General features: G+C 44.8%; 1 protein-coding gene across 2 annotated transcripts in view; it reads left to right on the forward strand.

The window, feature by feature from the left end:
- The window catches only part of LOC119443052 (serine/threonine-protein kinase 31-like), a 205,961-nt gene extending 190,383 nt beyond the window's left edge, over nt 1–15,578 (forward strand). Inside the window, exons 19-21 of one of the 2 annotated variants that reach the window (XM_049660456.1) lie at nt 13,992–14,391; nt 14,767–15,145; nt 15,366–15,578. In XM_049660456.1, the coding sequence (XP_049516413.1) occupies nt 13,992–14,135 (144 nt within the window). In that variant the 3' untranslated portion in view covers nt 14,136–14,391; nt 14,767–15,145; nt 15,366–15,578. The other variant, XM_049660457.1, reaches the window with a different exon arrangement.
- The last annotated feature ends 571 nt before the right edge of the window (nt 15,579–16,149 follow it).

The following is a 16,149-nucleotide window of genomic DNA, read 5'->3' on the forward strand; positions in this document are numbered from 1 at the left end:
TTAGGTATTGTAGCCTATAGGGGCTTCATTTTTTCTTTCATACTCGACCGATGAGGATTACAATCACAAGTTTTGCCTAGACGTTGAGCTTTCCTGATGTGAGTTACAAGTAAGCACTAGCCTTGGCTTACTCTGCACCAGCTCATTCTTCAATTTTTACCAGTGCTCGGGCTAAGGCCATGCTTCTTAAATATGAGTGGCCATAGGTCGGCACTCACTCGCTCACACTCATTTCAAAGGCTTGAGTGTGAACATGGTGAGTGCTGGTGAGTGTGAGTAGGCAGGAGTTAGTGCTGGTCAGTGGATGCGAGTACCTGTGTGTGTAAGTACACGTGAGTGAGCAGGTACCTTTGAGTGCTAGTTGGTGTTACAGATCTCGGGGGAGCGCATGTTTAGGGGATGGACTGAGACACGTATGACGGCACAGCACACATGATTTCATGAAAGCAAGCAAAAAGGAAATTCCCAGAACTGGAAAAATAAACTTAACAATATGTATAATACATATACTCCTCTCTAATGCGTATACAAAAGTAGCAGCTAGTTACGTTGTCCTTATGTCCACAGCCTTAGTGCAACCACTCCCAAGTGTCTGACTACTCTAACCTCTCTGGCTGCGTCGCTGCTTGAGTGGAATGTTTACATGTTTTTGACGTCAACTCTTATGGATTCCTTGTCTAAGTCGCGTCATGTCTCTTCCGGGATCTCTACTCCCGTTGATCCTGGTATATGTTGTCGCCTTGGTAGCCACCCATGTCCCGGTCGCAGTCGATGACGGCAGCGAGGCCCGGCCGGTTAGGCTTAGCAACGGGTTTGGGCTCTGCTTCCGTCCGGTGGCTTGCTCAAGTGCCGACGAGGCTCCCCAGGGACTGTCTTGCGTGACGCCGTTGGCCAGTCTTCGAAGGGGGATAGCTGCTGGGGTGCCCGGGACTACCGTGGGAGGCTGCAGCAAGGTCGAGGAGCCTCGCCCGAACGTCGTCACGAAATACCAAAACAACCGCGTGGTAGCGCAAGTATCTCAGTGCTCCCAGACGCTGTCACGCAGTTGTTTTTCTATTTCGGGGGCTTTCTTTAAAGCCAATTACAAGAAGCTTCATCAATGGCACTTAGTTGCAAACACTTCAGTTGGACATTTTTTAATATGATCTACAACTTTCATATTGGCACTTTCTTGGTGGAGCCAATATTTGAAATGTTAGGCAATTAGTTTATAACTAATAAGTTGACTTTGCAAAAGGAAAAAAATACCGCAGACTGCGATCCTCAACACCACTGAGTTGGTTTCAGCCTCCTAGCACACTCCGTCGTTTTTAAAACATTGTCTACTTTTAGCTGGGACACCTTGTATAGGCAGTAACATCTGTCGTGCTCGCAGAAGCTAAATACCGATATTCTGCATTCATACAAGTCTAGAAACTGCAAGGTTACCTGGTCAGTGTGTCTTGGGATAAAAACAAATGAGAGTTCTGTTTGTGAGTCAGGGTGCTCCTTTTTATAATTAGCCGATACGTGTGATAAGTTCGTCTGCATCTAGTGACTGGCACTTGTTCGTGCTCACAGTACGCAGAGTTCGAGGTAGGGCCCGAGCTTAGGAACACAGCACACACCTGCCACGTAGAAATTCTCAAACCTGGTGAAGCATGAAAAGGTAATAAAACCAATCGGACTAAGTTGAGTTTCTTCCAACAGGTTTCAAAAATTTCGCGAGGGCTTTCTTTTGGCAAAATCAGTTGTATTAGCGTAAACGGTTGACTTGGAAACAAATTGAACCAGTTATAATGGAATTCTTTTAGCTGTGTCCAGGTTGAACGCTCCAAAGCTGGAACGAGCACTGTTTGCAGTTACTTCTAAATTTCTTGCGAGCAAATTAACTGACATTTTACTGCGTTGAATGAGAAATTAGCATATTCTGCTTGTACCAATAAACTAAAGCCTGTTATGAAAAGAATCGGTATAATGTGTCATGATCAACTTCAGACGTTCCGAGGCCGTTATCATTTCTGCTACCGTACCTGCAGACAAAAGTACACTGGCAAGAATACTCCTGCTGCTTAAAGCATTTGTAACAGAGGGATGGAAGTGCTACGCCAACCTGCGTCAGAATGCTCATTTTGAATGAAGTTGCAATGCAAAATGTGCGTGTTCAGTGGCAACCACACAGCTATATGTTGGCTAGCGTTTAGCCCTGGAATTCAAGCCTAAGAAATTGGTTTTAGTGTCGGCATCTTTTTAATGTATGTTTGTTTGGTGGTACGTTGTAACTTGCCCGCAGGATAATGAAAATTGTTTTGTGTTATACATTGCATTACGATTGTTTTATGTAAGTCTTATGCATTTGCGTACTATGCGGACCAGCTAAAGATGCCCTTTTTATAGGGCAGTTGGGAAAGAAAGGGGCGCTCTCAGCTGAATGTATAAGTCTTAAGTCTGTTCAGCGTGTAGCTCAGCAGTTTCATTGTGCATTTTAGGGCTCAATTCTGAGTCCTATTAGTAAATCTGCATCAAATTATGGCAAATGCCTTAAGTGTAACGTTCAAATAGATTTTGCACGTGCACCACGTCTGTTGCAGTGATGTTAGTGCAGGACGCAGACTAACAGCCTGCTTGCTTTAGTGAGACTTCTCAACCAGAAATATCCAATGGCTACCTAATTGTCACACAAATTTGGACCCCAGCTGCTGCACGACCACACCACACAAACTCAGAATCGTACTTACATAATATGCACGATGACTGCTAGATGACAATGTTTACCTTTGAGACCACTGATATCACTGGTGTAAGGACGCACTGTCTCATAAATTTTTTGTTAAATTGCACAGGCTTTCTTTTTTGAGAAAAAGGATCACACAGGACCTAGGTTGCTTTATACGCTGTTATCGGTCATTTCTCGACGTTTTACAACCAAAAAAAAAAATTCTGAGCCTTTCCACTAACTACTGTGAAGATGGAAGCCAGCGAAGCTGTGACTATGATGGGTTTTCTGTAGTGAATATTGCCCATCATGATGAGAATTTGTGTATTGTCATGGGCCGTCACCAAACCAAACATGTCGTGTCTATCATGAATGTTCCAGTTGAGAAACTCGCGTTAAAACCTGGCCGTCGCACCGGGGAAGTTGGCGCTAGCATTGCTGAGGCAAGCACCACCATTGTTAAGTTCCTGGAAGGCAAGGCGACGCTGAAGTTTGGCCTCAGCATCGCGCTCCCGCAACTCGGGGTCAGCAGCTCTTTACTGACGTTTGGCCTCAACATTGCTCTCCCTCAACTCGGGGTCCGTCCCTCTTCACTGAGGCTTCGGAAGCCCTCACGCTAGAATCGGCACGTCGACGATGAGCCCTTTCCTGAGCGCGTTTGCGGCTGCATTGCTCAAATACCTTAGCACACGTCGTCAATTACTCATGAATGGTTCACACTCCCTTAAGCAATGGCTCATACCCCCGTAAACGTGGCCTCCCCGTTATGACAGAAGTGAAATTCTACACTTGAATGATTAGCGGCCACGCAGACAACTCACGCTCTCCCATCTAAGTGATGCTCGCACGACAATGAGACCAACCTTGCGAGCCTTTAACAGCTCCGCTGACAAGCATTGCCAAAAGCTTAACATACAGTGGGCACTGTTCACGTAATGCCCTCGGTTATTCTTTTTTTTCTTGACCACTTTTAGTCGGCACACCTAATACGTAACCTCGCATAGGTTACATATTATGTGTGCCGACTAAACCACATGGGTTCCAGAAACCCCTATGGGTTTCCTTTGTCAGATGGATGAACTGCACTCCACCTTGCGGGCCTCCGCCGAACACATGTTTCTTGATCTGAAGTGAAGGCGTGAAAACGACAACGGACGAAGAAAAAACACACACACACAGGGCACCTGTGTATGTTTCTTGGTTTTCCTGTATTCATTCTTGTTGAGCTTTACCAAGCTGATCCAAAACGCATAACTTCTGCTCCAAAATGGGCAATTCCTGCTCGAAAGTGCCAAATTGGCTACTCCGGGAACTGCTCCAAAACTCCCTTGGCCGCATTCATCCCTGTAGCACTAATGCTGAGGCAGAAAACTATGAACGAACAAAAACCAAATGAAGCTTTAGCGTTCATCATAATGATTTTTCGAAGTGCTGCCTGAACAAAATACACTGCGCGATTTTAAATGCCAGTAAGCTCTTTAAAATTTAAAAATATTACTCTATCTCTCGCTAAAGGGAACTATGTGTGGATGCGAAGCAGCAGGAAGACGGTTAGCTTGAGCGGGAGATGGTGTAATTTTATTTAGAGAACGAATGAGAATGTATAAGAGAAGAGAGAACGTGGTGGTTGCCTGTTTATTTATTTAGAGACTGTAGGCAATTCCTAGCATCGGTGCACGTGGCGCTTTCAAGACGACGGCCTTGTGGTCGGTGAAGTGTAGCGTCAAGGGTTGCTGTTGTTCAGGGTCCGCTTGCCGCCATTCACGTTTCCTTTTTGCTTCGCGAGCATAAGTTCAGGACCGCCACGTCGCCGCTCCCGTTTCACGGCAGCGGGCCGAGCACTCATCATGGCGCTGTACAGAAGAGAGAATGAGGCACGTGTGCTCCATCATTTTCATACTGCGGAAATACCGTGGCGCCCCCAGCGGAGTATGCAGCTGTTGCACCACCTGTCGAGCGCGCTGCTACGGATTCCTAGAGGAGAGAAAGGGGGGAATGTAGGAGAGAGAGAGGGAGGGGACGCGCATGCGCTGTGGGGGTGTGGCACGCGGGCGCCGCTCCGTAGAGTATTCCTAGAGGAGAGAAAGGGGGGAGCGTAGGAGAGGAGAGAGAGGGGGAGGGGATGCGCTGTGGTGGTGTAGGATGTGGGCGCCGCTCCGTACAGGATTCCATACACCCACACTTTCACGGATGACCCTACAATTGCACAGTATTGCCTTCTGACCGCTTTGGTAGACGGTCAGAGGCTCTGCCATTGCCGATACATGGAATCGGCCTTAAGGGCACCATCGCACTGCACCCGCGGCCTACCCATGGTGACGGCCAGGAATGCATTGCATGACGCGTGTAATGCAATGCAGATATATACAGTTCGTCTGGGTAGCGTGGCGTTGCAGTTTCCATTATTCTTATTGGTACAACTGCGAATGTAAACTGTAGTGTTCTATAATATGTATGTCGTGCGGCATTGTTCTATTGTGTGTGCAGATAGTTCCATTGTGTAAGTTGGCTTTCCTGTAGTGCGTTTTCGGCAGTCACGGACAAATCAGTGAGACAGAAAGTTTGCTTTAATATACCACAAAACTGTCCCAAAAGCCAAAGCAAATGGTCTCCCTCGGACGAGCTCATTGACGACGCCATCCACCGCAAGTTTGAAAGTTCTTGCAATGTAAATCTCAAAGTGCTTCTCACAGACAACACGTGTTGAATTACACTTCCAGTTTCCCCTTTTGATTCGCTGCTCCCATTCTGCCGGCCGTGCAGGGTTCGACTGGTAGTCGCTCCGACAAAAGGGCACAAAACATGTTTTCTCCCTGCCCTCTAGCTTCGTGTTTAGCATCATTAGTCGGTGCAATTTCCACTCACATGGACTCAAATTAAAGCACACAAAACCAAAGAATACTGCACACTTGAACAAAACGCTTCCCACGGGGCAAAGTGACTGGTGGAACGGCAGTACGCCAGAGCCCCTAACACCTTAACACGCAGTGCACCTGGTGGCCAAAATTGGAAGGCAGCGATAGCACGGCCACCTCCTCACATTGGGAGACCCCTCCACTCGCCACACTAGGAAGTATATTCTAGGCACTATATCTATTTATTTGGTACATACTGTTGGCCTGAATGTCAGGCCTTGGGCAGGAGTGGGTATGAAATAATACAAGAATAGGTGAAACAATACAAGGATACAGCAATTCCATATCAACAGCATGCTAACGTTGCGCGTAACAGCACTCGGCACTGCACACAACAAAGTGAGCATACGAAGTCACAGCTCATTTATGTAAAACAAGAAACAATACAAGAATAAGTTAAATACAAGGATACAAAATTTCCGTACCAACAGCATTCTAACGTTGCGCGTGACGTGTGACAGCACTCAGCTCTGCACATGACAAAGCCGTATTCGATATTGCAGCTGTTCAAAAAAGGAACGAACGCACATGAATGAAAATGCATGATAAATAGAAGGCAAGTACTTACCGCAAACGTTCAAGAGCACACATGAAAGACGAAATAGTGGGGCTTTCGACCACCTCAGCGGGCAGGTCGTTCCAGTTACGGATTGTACGCGGGAAGAACGAGTTTTTAAAAGCATTAGTTTTGGCCAAGTATTCACTGACTTTCCTGGAGTGTAAGGATCGAGTTTGCCATCACTGTACTGGTTGAAAGTACAAATTCTTATCTATTCCTAATTTGTCATGATACAATAAATATAAAAGTTTGTCTATCACAATACCGCCTTGTCTCCAAGCTCTCCAAATTGGCTGTCTGCAAAAGGGCTGTAGGGGATGTTTTCCAACTATAACAGTTATAACAGTTATAAATAAATCTAGCCGATTTCCTCTGTACTTTCTCGAGTTTTGGGGTGTTAGTTTTTGTATGGGGGTCCCAAATTACTGCGGTGTATTCGAGGATCGGTTTTACATAAGTTTTACAGGCCAAGAGGTTGGCCTATAAATAGTATGATTCACCTTTTCCCGATACAAAGGTTTCTTTTCGAAGTCCCTCTCTGCTGCACATTGTCTGCTTCTTTCTGCAACCATGAAATCAGACATTGCTGTCTTTCCTGCACGATGACATGCATAATAGTACACAACAAAAATCTTTCATCCATCTTTTTTCACGTTAAAGCTTGTGTGCAATGGTATCACAACGATTTGAGAACTACGAGGCATTCAGCGCATGCTGTGACAGAACACGCTTTTTTGTGTCTAGCCTGAAACTGGATCGGCTGTTTCTCGGCACGGCCCCTACGTTTACTCAGAGTCGCAAATAGTCATCGTGGGGTTCAACAAAGGCCACATAAAGTTAAGGAAATTCTACAGGAAGCTCATAAAGGTTTAAAGATATCACCTATCCAGAAGGAGAATTTCAAAATTTCACGCTTTTTTCTGGAAAGTCTGGTCTACATTCATGGCAAATTTTATGCAAATTGATCATGTGCAATATTAGAAATATGTTAAATCTTTTCAACTTCGTGTTTCTCTCTTTTTTTGCAATCTTTGATTGTTTTTCTGCTTGTGCAGAAATATTGTTTTACCTAAAAGGGTCCCTGACGCGGTTTTTTGTCATAAGCCTAGACACAGTGGGTATCTCTCAAAGAAAGCTTTCTCGCAAGAATTTCGTGTCGGTGCACCATAATAAAACATCTACGAGTAATTAAACATTACCCTCTTCTTAAGCCGCAGCATTCTTAGTCAACTTTCACATTCTGCGGCCATCGCTATGTCCCGCTTCTGTCATGCGGTGATACAAGTATTATCTACTTACGGTTGATTTGAACCAAGTGTGTTCCTGCATCGCTTTCCTAAGCAGTTTTTCTGACAAACATTCCAGACGAACTTCGCACGAATGAAAATGCGGCGGTACAATGTACAATAATCGCTGGTTTGCGCTACGTGAAGGCAAAGGAGACGTATGGAGATGCGGGCGTTCACCACTTGTACAAACTACAAAGTAGCAATTTCCTGTTTTATTTGCATTTATGATAGCAATGTAACTATCTAATGTACATTTAAAATTGTATCTGTTTGCAAGATTTATTTGTGGTCGCGGGGGTCAGCAGTCAAAACAGTGCAGCCACAGAGGATTGAGCTGCAGTTAACTTATGTAGTTAAATAGCCAATTTGAACGTTTCCTTTACTTTAAAATTGAAAAAAAGAATTAGGAAAACATTCACCAACAATTACAATACTCCCTAATGTGAAATTTGAGCGCAGCTCTATACATGTTTTTATTTCGCAATGTATTGGCTGGCGCGGACAATGTGTCTCGTGCGGCATGTTGCAAACGGAGTCAAGTATGGTGCGACTGACTCGCTAATCGAGAGGCAGTGCATGGGTGAAGCGTGGGCCCCATTCTAAGGAGCTGCTGCAGACAGACTTCTGCTCATGCAGAGCTTTGTTCTGACGTGCTTGCCACATACCCTATCGATGGCTTTATCGGTGAACAGACGACGCAGGCTACTCTGGCACTATCTCGCAGCGATCGTCGCCGCAGAAAGCTTCATATACACTAGTGGTAAAACACGCACCGCCGGTGTTAAAATGCAGCTGCGGCAGTCACATGACTTGACAATCTCGCCTGTTTGCAGATGCGAGGTTTCTTGTGATTTTTTCCTTTGTTTGCTGTTAGGTCGGCACTGTGTTTGCATTCTTCGTCCTTCGTTCTTAATGCAAGTCATGTCTTATAAAGATGACGTCATTGCCACTGATCATAGTCATGTTGATGTGCTCTCTTCTGTTGCGGTGTCGCCTGCGCATCCTTGTATTCAGGGTCCGTCTTGTACGGAATCAGATATGGCACACTGTCTCCAAAACCCTTTCCATCAGGACGTCTTGGTTTAGACTCATCATATTAAAAAACAAGTGCAAAAGAGACCAAACCAAGCTAACCAAACTAGCGCGAGCAGACGATAGTACGAAACAAGCGGTCCGGCCGAGACCAGATACGAGTGCGCATCGAGCGGTAGGGCGGGGTCACCATATAACACCAGTGTCCTCGCAGGACGTCACTGAAGGGGTGGCTCTCATTGGTCTCCTGTAGGAACAGGCGCCTGAGAGCTGCGCTCTAAAAGGAAGTTACACCGACAGTGGGATTCGAACCCACACTTTCTCAGTAGAAGACAGAGACGATACCATTGCACTAAAGTCTAAGTCAAGGTGGCAGCAATCAGGTCGTCATTTTGTCACGTTGCAAAGCACATTCTAATGGCTTCACAGCATTTTTTTATTTTCTTCCGGATCCTGGCTTGTTAGAATATTTTCTTTCTACCATTCTAAGCAAATTATATACAAGACCTGGCTCTGACAAATGCGGAACTTGAGGTTGCCGCTAAAAGCATCCTTTCAAAACTGCAGGTGATCGATATATGTTGACCAAGGAGGTCGGTGTTGACATTGACATGACATGCTTGCATCTTCTACAGCATGTAGTCACTGCAGTTTACTCCCTGCAAACACCTGCAGTGGAACACATGCCCAGAACAGTGCTAGTACCATTTATGTTTCTGCTGCAAGAGAAGACATCGCTGCACCTATATTTATTGAGAGTTTTGCCGCGTGCATTGGCTGCCGTCGCCCCAGCTGTAGCATATGATTCGCATTCTAGGGTGGAAGCGGCCCATTGTTTTGAATTACATGTCTACATTTATTGCGTTTGTGTATTTATTTTTAAGGTTGCACAAATTACTATGATACGTATGCTACAGTCGAACCTAACTATATTGAACCAGTTTACATCGAATTATCCCGTATATCGAACATTTTTGAACACCGTAATGTTACAATGAGTATATATAGCAAAAATTACGGTAAGATCGAAAAAAATAGCAGACGCTATCGATATATCGAACTTCAAGCATCGCAAAACTACCCCAGAAGTGGGCTTTCCCGCACGGCGAGCGCCAGATACGGGACCTGCGAGCCGCCATTACCCCCCCCGCCTCCCCCCCAGACAAAGTGGTTTAGCCCAACTGCGCACGTGCGTCACTGCTTTCTCTCCCTCGGACAGCCACCCCCTAGAAAAAGTAGTTCGACTACTCTCACTCACAGCCACGTGCGCCTGCATGCGATCGGCTCAATTGCTTCAGTGTTCTGTCGTTCGTGAAGTTGCAAGATTGTGTGCGTAGTCGCGTCCTCGGAACGCAGAGCTTGTCCGCTCTGTAAGAGATAGCTGCTGTGAAACGGCAGAACCTGCCAATATCTGCAAAGCTGGAAATCATCAGAAGAGTTGAACACGGAGAGAAGAAGTCTGATGTGACCGCAGCATAGAGCATCCCAAGAAGTACGCTGAGTACGATACTGAAAAATAAGGCCGACCTTAGAGCTAAGGCAGACAAGAGACCAGGTGGTACAGGCGCCCACCGAGTACGGAGGATGACCTGGTAAGCGAAGGCAGAAAAATCTGCTTACTCGTTAATAATTGCTCTGCGCATCATTGATAAGGTAAGCATCAGCAATATCGAGCTTTGTTTCCTGCCACTAAACACAACCTCAGTGCTACATCCTTAAGAGCTTAGACCAATTCGTGCACAATATATCCGTGCGCAATATGGCAGGCTATAGAAAGCACCTTGTGCAGCTGCTTTTGCTAAAGCTTCACACTGGCTGGGAGTTGAAAATTGACCTCCTGGACGCAATAACGATGCTGAATGCATCATGGAATGATGTCAAAAAAGAAACAATTCAGAATTGCTTCCGTCATTGTGGACTTAGTGTTTCTGGCGAGGCTGGCGCAAGCTCATCCGAAAATTGCAATGAACCAATTGAGGAACTTGATGATTTGTTGAGCCAGCTGTCTGAGTTCCCGGGTGCCGTTTCTGATGGGACTTCAGCGACAGACTTTGTCACCGTCGACGACCATGTTGCAACCACCGGAGAGCTCGCTGATGGAGATACCGTTGCCGATCTGGCTAGGGATCTTGCCAGCAACAGTAACTGCGAGGACCCAACCAGTTCTGCCCCACCCACGTGTTAAGATGCACTTCATGCACTGAGCGTTGTTCGCTGCCATTGTGCGTCCATAGAAGGCTGTGGACTCGGCTTTTCCGAGTCACTCGACAATGTTGACAAGTGTATGCTCAACAATGCTTTAAAAATGAAAAAGCTGAAGATCGGCGACTATTTCTCGAGCTAATATGCCCGCCACACATGTAATTAGGAAATAAAGAACACATTTTTAATGAGGTGCGTTTTCTACATTGTCAAATTCTTTAAATGTTCCATATCGAATGACTCGATATATCGAACTAATTCCAGTTTTTTGTGAGTTCAGTATATGCACGTTTGACTTAATAAGCTTAATGAAGTGACTTGTTTCTAGCATTCTCAATGACGTTGCGTGGGTAGCCAATCTGATTTTGTTCGAGTGACATCATTCACCCACATTAGGTAGTGTGGGATGGGGCAGCTGAAAACTCAACGGAGCGGCGCCACTGTAACTTGAACTCTTGATACCTTGAATTATCGGTTAAATAGACTTTTTTTCTGCCCGTGGTTTCTACTCACGTTTTTCATGTCTTATCTCCAAATGTTTGACAGCGTAAGCTGTTATGGGCTCATTCCAATAGCCGTTTCGGTTTGCGATGATGCCGCCGCCGGCATTTGGCCGTAACCACTATCGTCAGAAATGCAAAAGAAAGTATGCACTCTCCGCTGCGATCGAACCCAGGCCTGCTGCGTGGGAGTCGGATACTTTACCACTGAGCCACGCAAGCGCTTGCTCATACTTCCCAATTGTATGAAACCTTCAACTACAAGGACACCTAGACATAGCCATGAATACTCTTTATCGCCAATTTTCGCTAGAACCGATGCACACAAGTACTCTATTTTTCCCACGAACGGTGTCTGAATGGAATTCTTTGCCCCAAAAGATTTTTGAATCCGCCGATTTTATGAAAGTCGAGTCTCACATTGTAAGCTTCGATGGTTGAACATTGTTACGGTCTTTGTGTTCTCTTGATTTTTGTTGTTGTTTGTCTTTGTTACATTTTATGTATCCTTTGTAGCCCCTCCTGCTAGGGCCAAATTACTGGCCTGCAGTATTTTGTAAGTAAGTAAATAAAATAAATAAATAAGCAAGGTACGAACTGCTGCGGAAGACGCGAATCGTAGAGCTACGTGCGCGGCTACAACCAGGCATCATCGGGCTCAGCAGACTGCTGTGCAGAGAGCATTACAAGCCGCAGCTCGCCGCCGATGCAGGGCAGACGGTTCAGATCATTCTCATCAAAATCGAGGCGAAGACACTTTGCCGCGAAGACCCTGTTGTGCGTGGTGCCGAAATTGGAGCGACTCTTGAGCCGCTCAACCAGCTTACGCTGTGACTGTGCTGCGTGTGCCGTGCAGGCCTGTGACTTTTTGTGCTAGACTCCGGTTACCTCGAAATCTAGACTTCAAAAATACAGAGAAATGCAGCGTAGGCGGCGGCGCTTGCCAAGCCAGACCCATGCGCCGCTCCCCGCTTATCTTTCCGCCTTTTTCTCGCCGCTCTCACACACTTGCACGGCTGCTCGCTGCCACTTTGTTCTGGCCTCACGCGGCAGCGGTAAGCTGGGAATCTTTTTTTACAGCGAAGCTGTATATGGCTAGCCGATTCGTCTGTCTGTCTCCTGTACGCAGAAACTATAATCGAGCAATGGCTCGAGTGTCGTCTTCCACAGCTGGCTCGTTAGCACCCCTTGGTGCAAACGCGCTCGTGCCACTGCTCCCGCATTTGTTGTCCTAAAAGAGTTTCTCACTATATTACCTAGAGGGAAATGTGGCGATGGTGCATTGGTACGCTTGGGAATGCCGGTATATTGTTAATTCCGATTGGCATTGTTCTCGGACAGCCAGTACACCTTGAAGACGCGCCCGGCCAGCACCATTCTGTCTGTCCCAATGGTTCATTTCCTGCTGAAACGGCACGTGAAGAGCTGCTTTAGCTTTATTATTACACAAAAACATGTTTTGTTTAATCTTGAGGACTTATTCTTGGATGTACTGTTATATGAAACGTAAAAAGTATCAGCTGGCCGCTAAAGTTGGAGGACAGACAAGATTCTCGCTTGCTTTGGAACAACTTGTCATCTGTTCTTGCATTTATTCGATCTATTCTGTATTGTAGCTGAGTAAACTTCTTGAGAGATGTAATATGGGTGAATAAAAGGCTTTTATGTAGATTTTATTTTAAGAACTCATTATTTCTTTAGCCATATAGTTCGCCCAATAAAGAGTTTTGTGATTCGCAGTTTGCTACAGTCTTCATGACCGTCACTACAGTAGGTGCAGTATAAATATGCAGAATAAATTCAAGCCCAACCAATCTAAGCGAGGAGCATACAAGGCACGTGCTTTTTGCCTCTCATTTGCTGCCAAACATGTTGATGTATAATGCTGCAGTCGGAGGCACAACTGATTTTATGGCCAAATTAAAATGTCAAATGCGCATTTTGCTGCATTCACTGGCGCTGGAGGCATTGTGAAACCCTATAGTAAGCAAACGAGGAATAAAAACAAATTATTCGTTCTCTTGAATGGCCCACTTCGCTCTTTTTTAAAATGGAAGTGCTTTTAGAATGGCACATTAGCAGTCTTTGAGGATGTTTGAAACCAACTCCGCACTAAACCTGTAAGCGTATTATGCAGTGACATTTTTTTACTTTGAAAAGTGCATATTTTATTGTTATGGCAATTATATGGACACTCCAAGCGAACAGAAAGTCGTCCAATGGCTGCATTCGAAAGGCCTCTAGCACAGCTTCCTGATACTGTAACCATTAGGCCATGGACGCTTGCCTTAGCTTGTTTTATGCAATTTCATAACTGCCAGGGCACTGTTTCTTCTATGCAGCAGGAGTTGCCTTGCCTGTTGCGTTGTGCCAATATGTCGTACCCACGTATAATTCGAACACTGTTCAAGCAGTTGTCATCGTCGTCCATCCAACTGGTGGCTCATGCCCAATGTGGGGGATTCGCCATGAAATGGGTGGATTATTCCAAGTGCTGCTTCAGAGAAAGGTGCTACTGAAAGGTCAAATTGCATGTTAAAATGAAAGCAATAATAGTACAAAGAATGAATAATAGCAAAGCACACAAAACATCTATGTGGCTCCAAACGAAAGAGACCTAATGCAACGGTACACCCTGCTATCGCCATGGCAAAGCTGCCACATTTTTGTTCTTATCCCATGTTCTAGGAGAAGCAGGCTGTTGATGCTGTATGACTTTTTATGAGCTCATCTGTCTCCTGATATTTCTTCCATGATTCTGCAAGTTGTGCTGATGGTTTTGCTCCATGTCTGTCACAGGAGGTTGGTACCCGACGAGAAGTTTCGGTGATACATTCCCTGCTGAAAGAAAACCCTACTGATCGGCCAACAGCAGCACAGCTTCTTGAGAACCCTCTTTTCGCTGGGTTCAGCAAGGATCAACGACCAAGCACTGCCACCTGAGTGGCTGTGAAGGCAAAGTTGTCAGTGGCTCAAACTCTCTCCCTACCCTTTGATCACTGAAGTGAAGCATTGGTTTGCTCTAAGTTGTGTTTTGTATGTTGTGATGCATGTGTAGGGTTAAATCTCAATTACCATTACCTGTCTGTGATAGGAAACAATGCATTTTTAAGCTAATTTGTTCTTAAATTGATGCTAATAGTTAGTTGTACCACAGTCTTTCAAAGCATCCATATCATTCCACATTTTGTCTAAGCATGTATAGAAAAAGAAAAAGTTTGTAGCTAGCACGAAGTGTTAGCTCCCTTTTCCCATTCTATACTCTTTCTGTCGCGATTTGTTTAAAGTTGATGCTGCAAATAGTTATTTGTACCACAGTCTTTGAGAGCATCCGTATCATTCCACATTTTGTCTAAGCATGTATAGGAAAAAAAAATGTTTTGCAGCTAACGTGAACTGTTTCCTCGCTTTTTCCCTCTGCTTACTCATCTTTTTACCCTCCATACGTCACATTTATGGCATTTGTTTTTGAAAAAGCATTCAAAATAGATTGCGATTAGTTTAAAACTGATGCTAATAGGTAGTTGTACCCCAGTCTTTCAAAGCATCCACATTATTCCATGTTTTGTCTAAGCGTGTATAGGAAAAAAAGTGTTTTGCAGCTAACACGAACTGTTTGCTTGCTTTTTCACACTGCTTACTTGTTTTTACCCTCCAAACATCACATTTATGGCATTTGTTTTTGAAAGAGCATTCAAAATAGTTTGCGATTTGTTTAAAACTGATGCAAATAGGTAGTTGTGCCGCAGTCTTTCAAAGCATCCACATCATTCCACATTTTGTCTAAGCATGTATAGGAAAAAAAAAAGTGTTTTGCAGCTAACACGAACTGTTCGCTCGCGTTTTCCCACTGCTTACTCATGTTTTTACCCTCCAAACGTCACATTTATGGCATTTGTTTTTAAAAGAGCATTCAAAATAGTTTGCGATTTGTTTAAAACTGATGCAAATAGGTAGTTGTACTGCAGTCTTTCAAAGCATCCACATCATTCCACGTTTTTTCTAAGCATGTATAGGAAAAAGAAGTGTTTTGTAGTTACCATGAAGTGTTAGCTCGCTTTTTCCCACTGCTTACTCGTGGTTTTTTTTTTAACCTCCAAACATCACATTTATGGCATTTGTTTGAAAGAGCATTCAAAATAAAGTGCACTTTGTTTAAAATTGATGCAATAGTTAGTTGTACCACAGTCTTTCAAAGCATCCATATCATTCCACATTTCATCTAAGCATGTATAGGAAAAAGAAAGTGTTTGCAGCTAACACAAACTGTTAGCTCCCTTTTCCCCACTGCCTACTTGTTCTTTGTTTTTTTTTACCCCCCAAATGTCATATCTATGGCATTTGTTTGTGAAAGAGCATTCCAAATAAAGTTTGAGATTTGTTTATCCTTTGTGTGCAGTTGTTTATTGCTGCTTAGCACTGTCCTCCAATACATACATTATAATAAGAACAGTGCTTTGGTACACCTTGTGCACAATCCATTATAGTGTTTTCAGAGGGGCAGCTTGGCAAGTATTGAAGACCTGGCTGTTTGCATTCAAAAAGACCAACTGCTTTGGCTGTGGTGTTCTGCTGCAGAGCATTACCATTAGTGGCTGCATTCTGATGAAGACAACGTGCCAATGAATGAATGAAAAACTTTATTAAATAAAAAGGAAAGGCAAGGGAGTGGGAAGGGTGGGTCCCTAGTCCAGGACTCCAGTGGCCGTTGCCGTACGCTCAGCCTGATCTAAGAGACCCTTCTGGATCTCCAAGTCAGCTGGAGCAAGGACGGCCTCTCAAGGCTCCTTGAGTGAGGTCAGTATCAGGGGCGAGTTAATGTTCAGTGGCCTACATATACATTCCCACGTAATGTGGGGAGGTGAAGGCCGCCCCCCGCAACAGGGACATTGACCGCATATACTGTTGGCCATATTGCGTGCCACAGTTCCAAGTGCGGAAAGTTGTGAGTTTGGAT

Source organism: Dermacentor silvarum, chromosome 1 (genome assembly GCF_013339745.2).
Source record: "Dermacentor silvarum isolate Dsil-2018 chromosome 1, BIME_Dsil_1.4, whole genome shotgun sequence".
Classification (NCBI taxonomy): Eukaryota; Metazoa; Arthropoda; class Arachnida; order Ixodida; family Ixodidae; genus Dermacentor; species Dermacentor silvarum.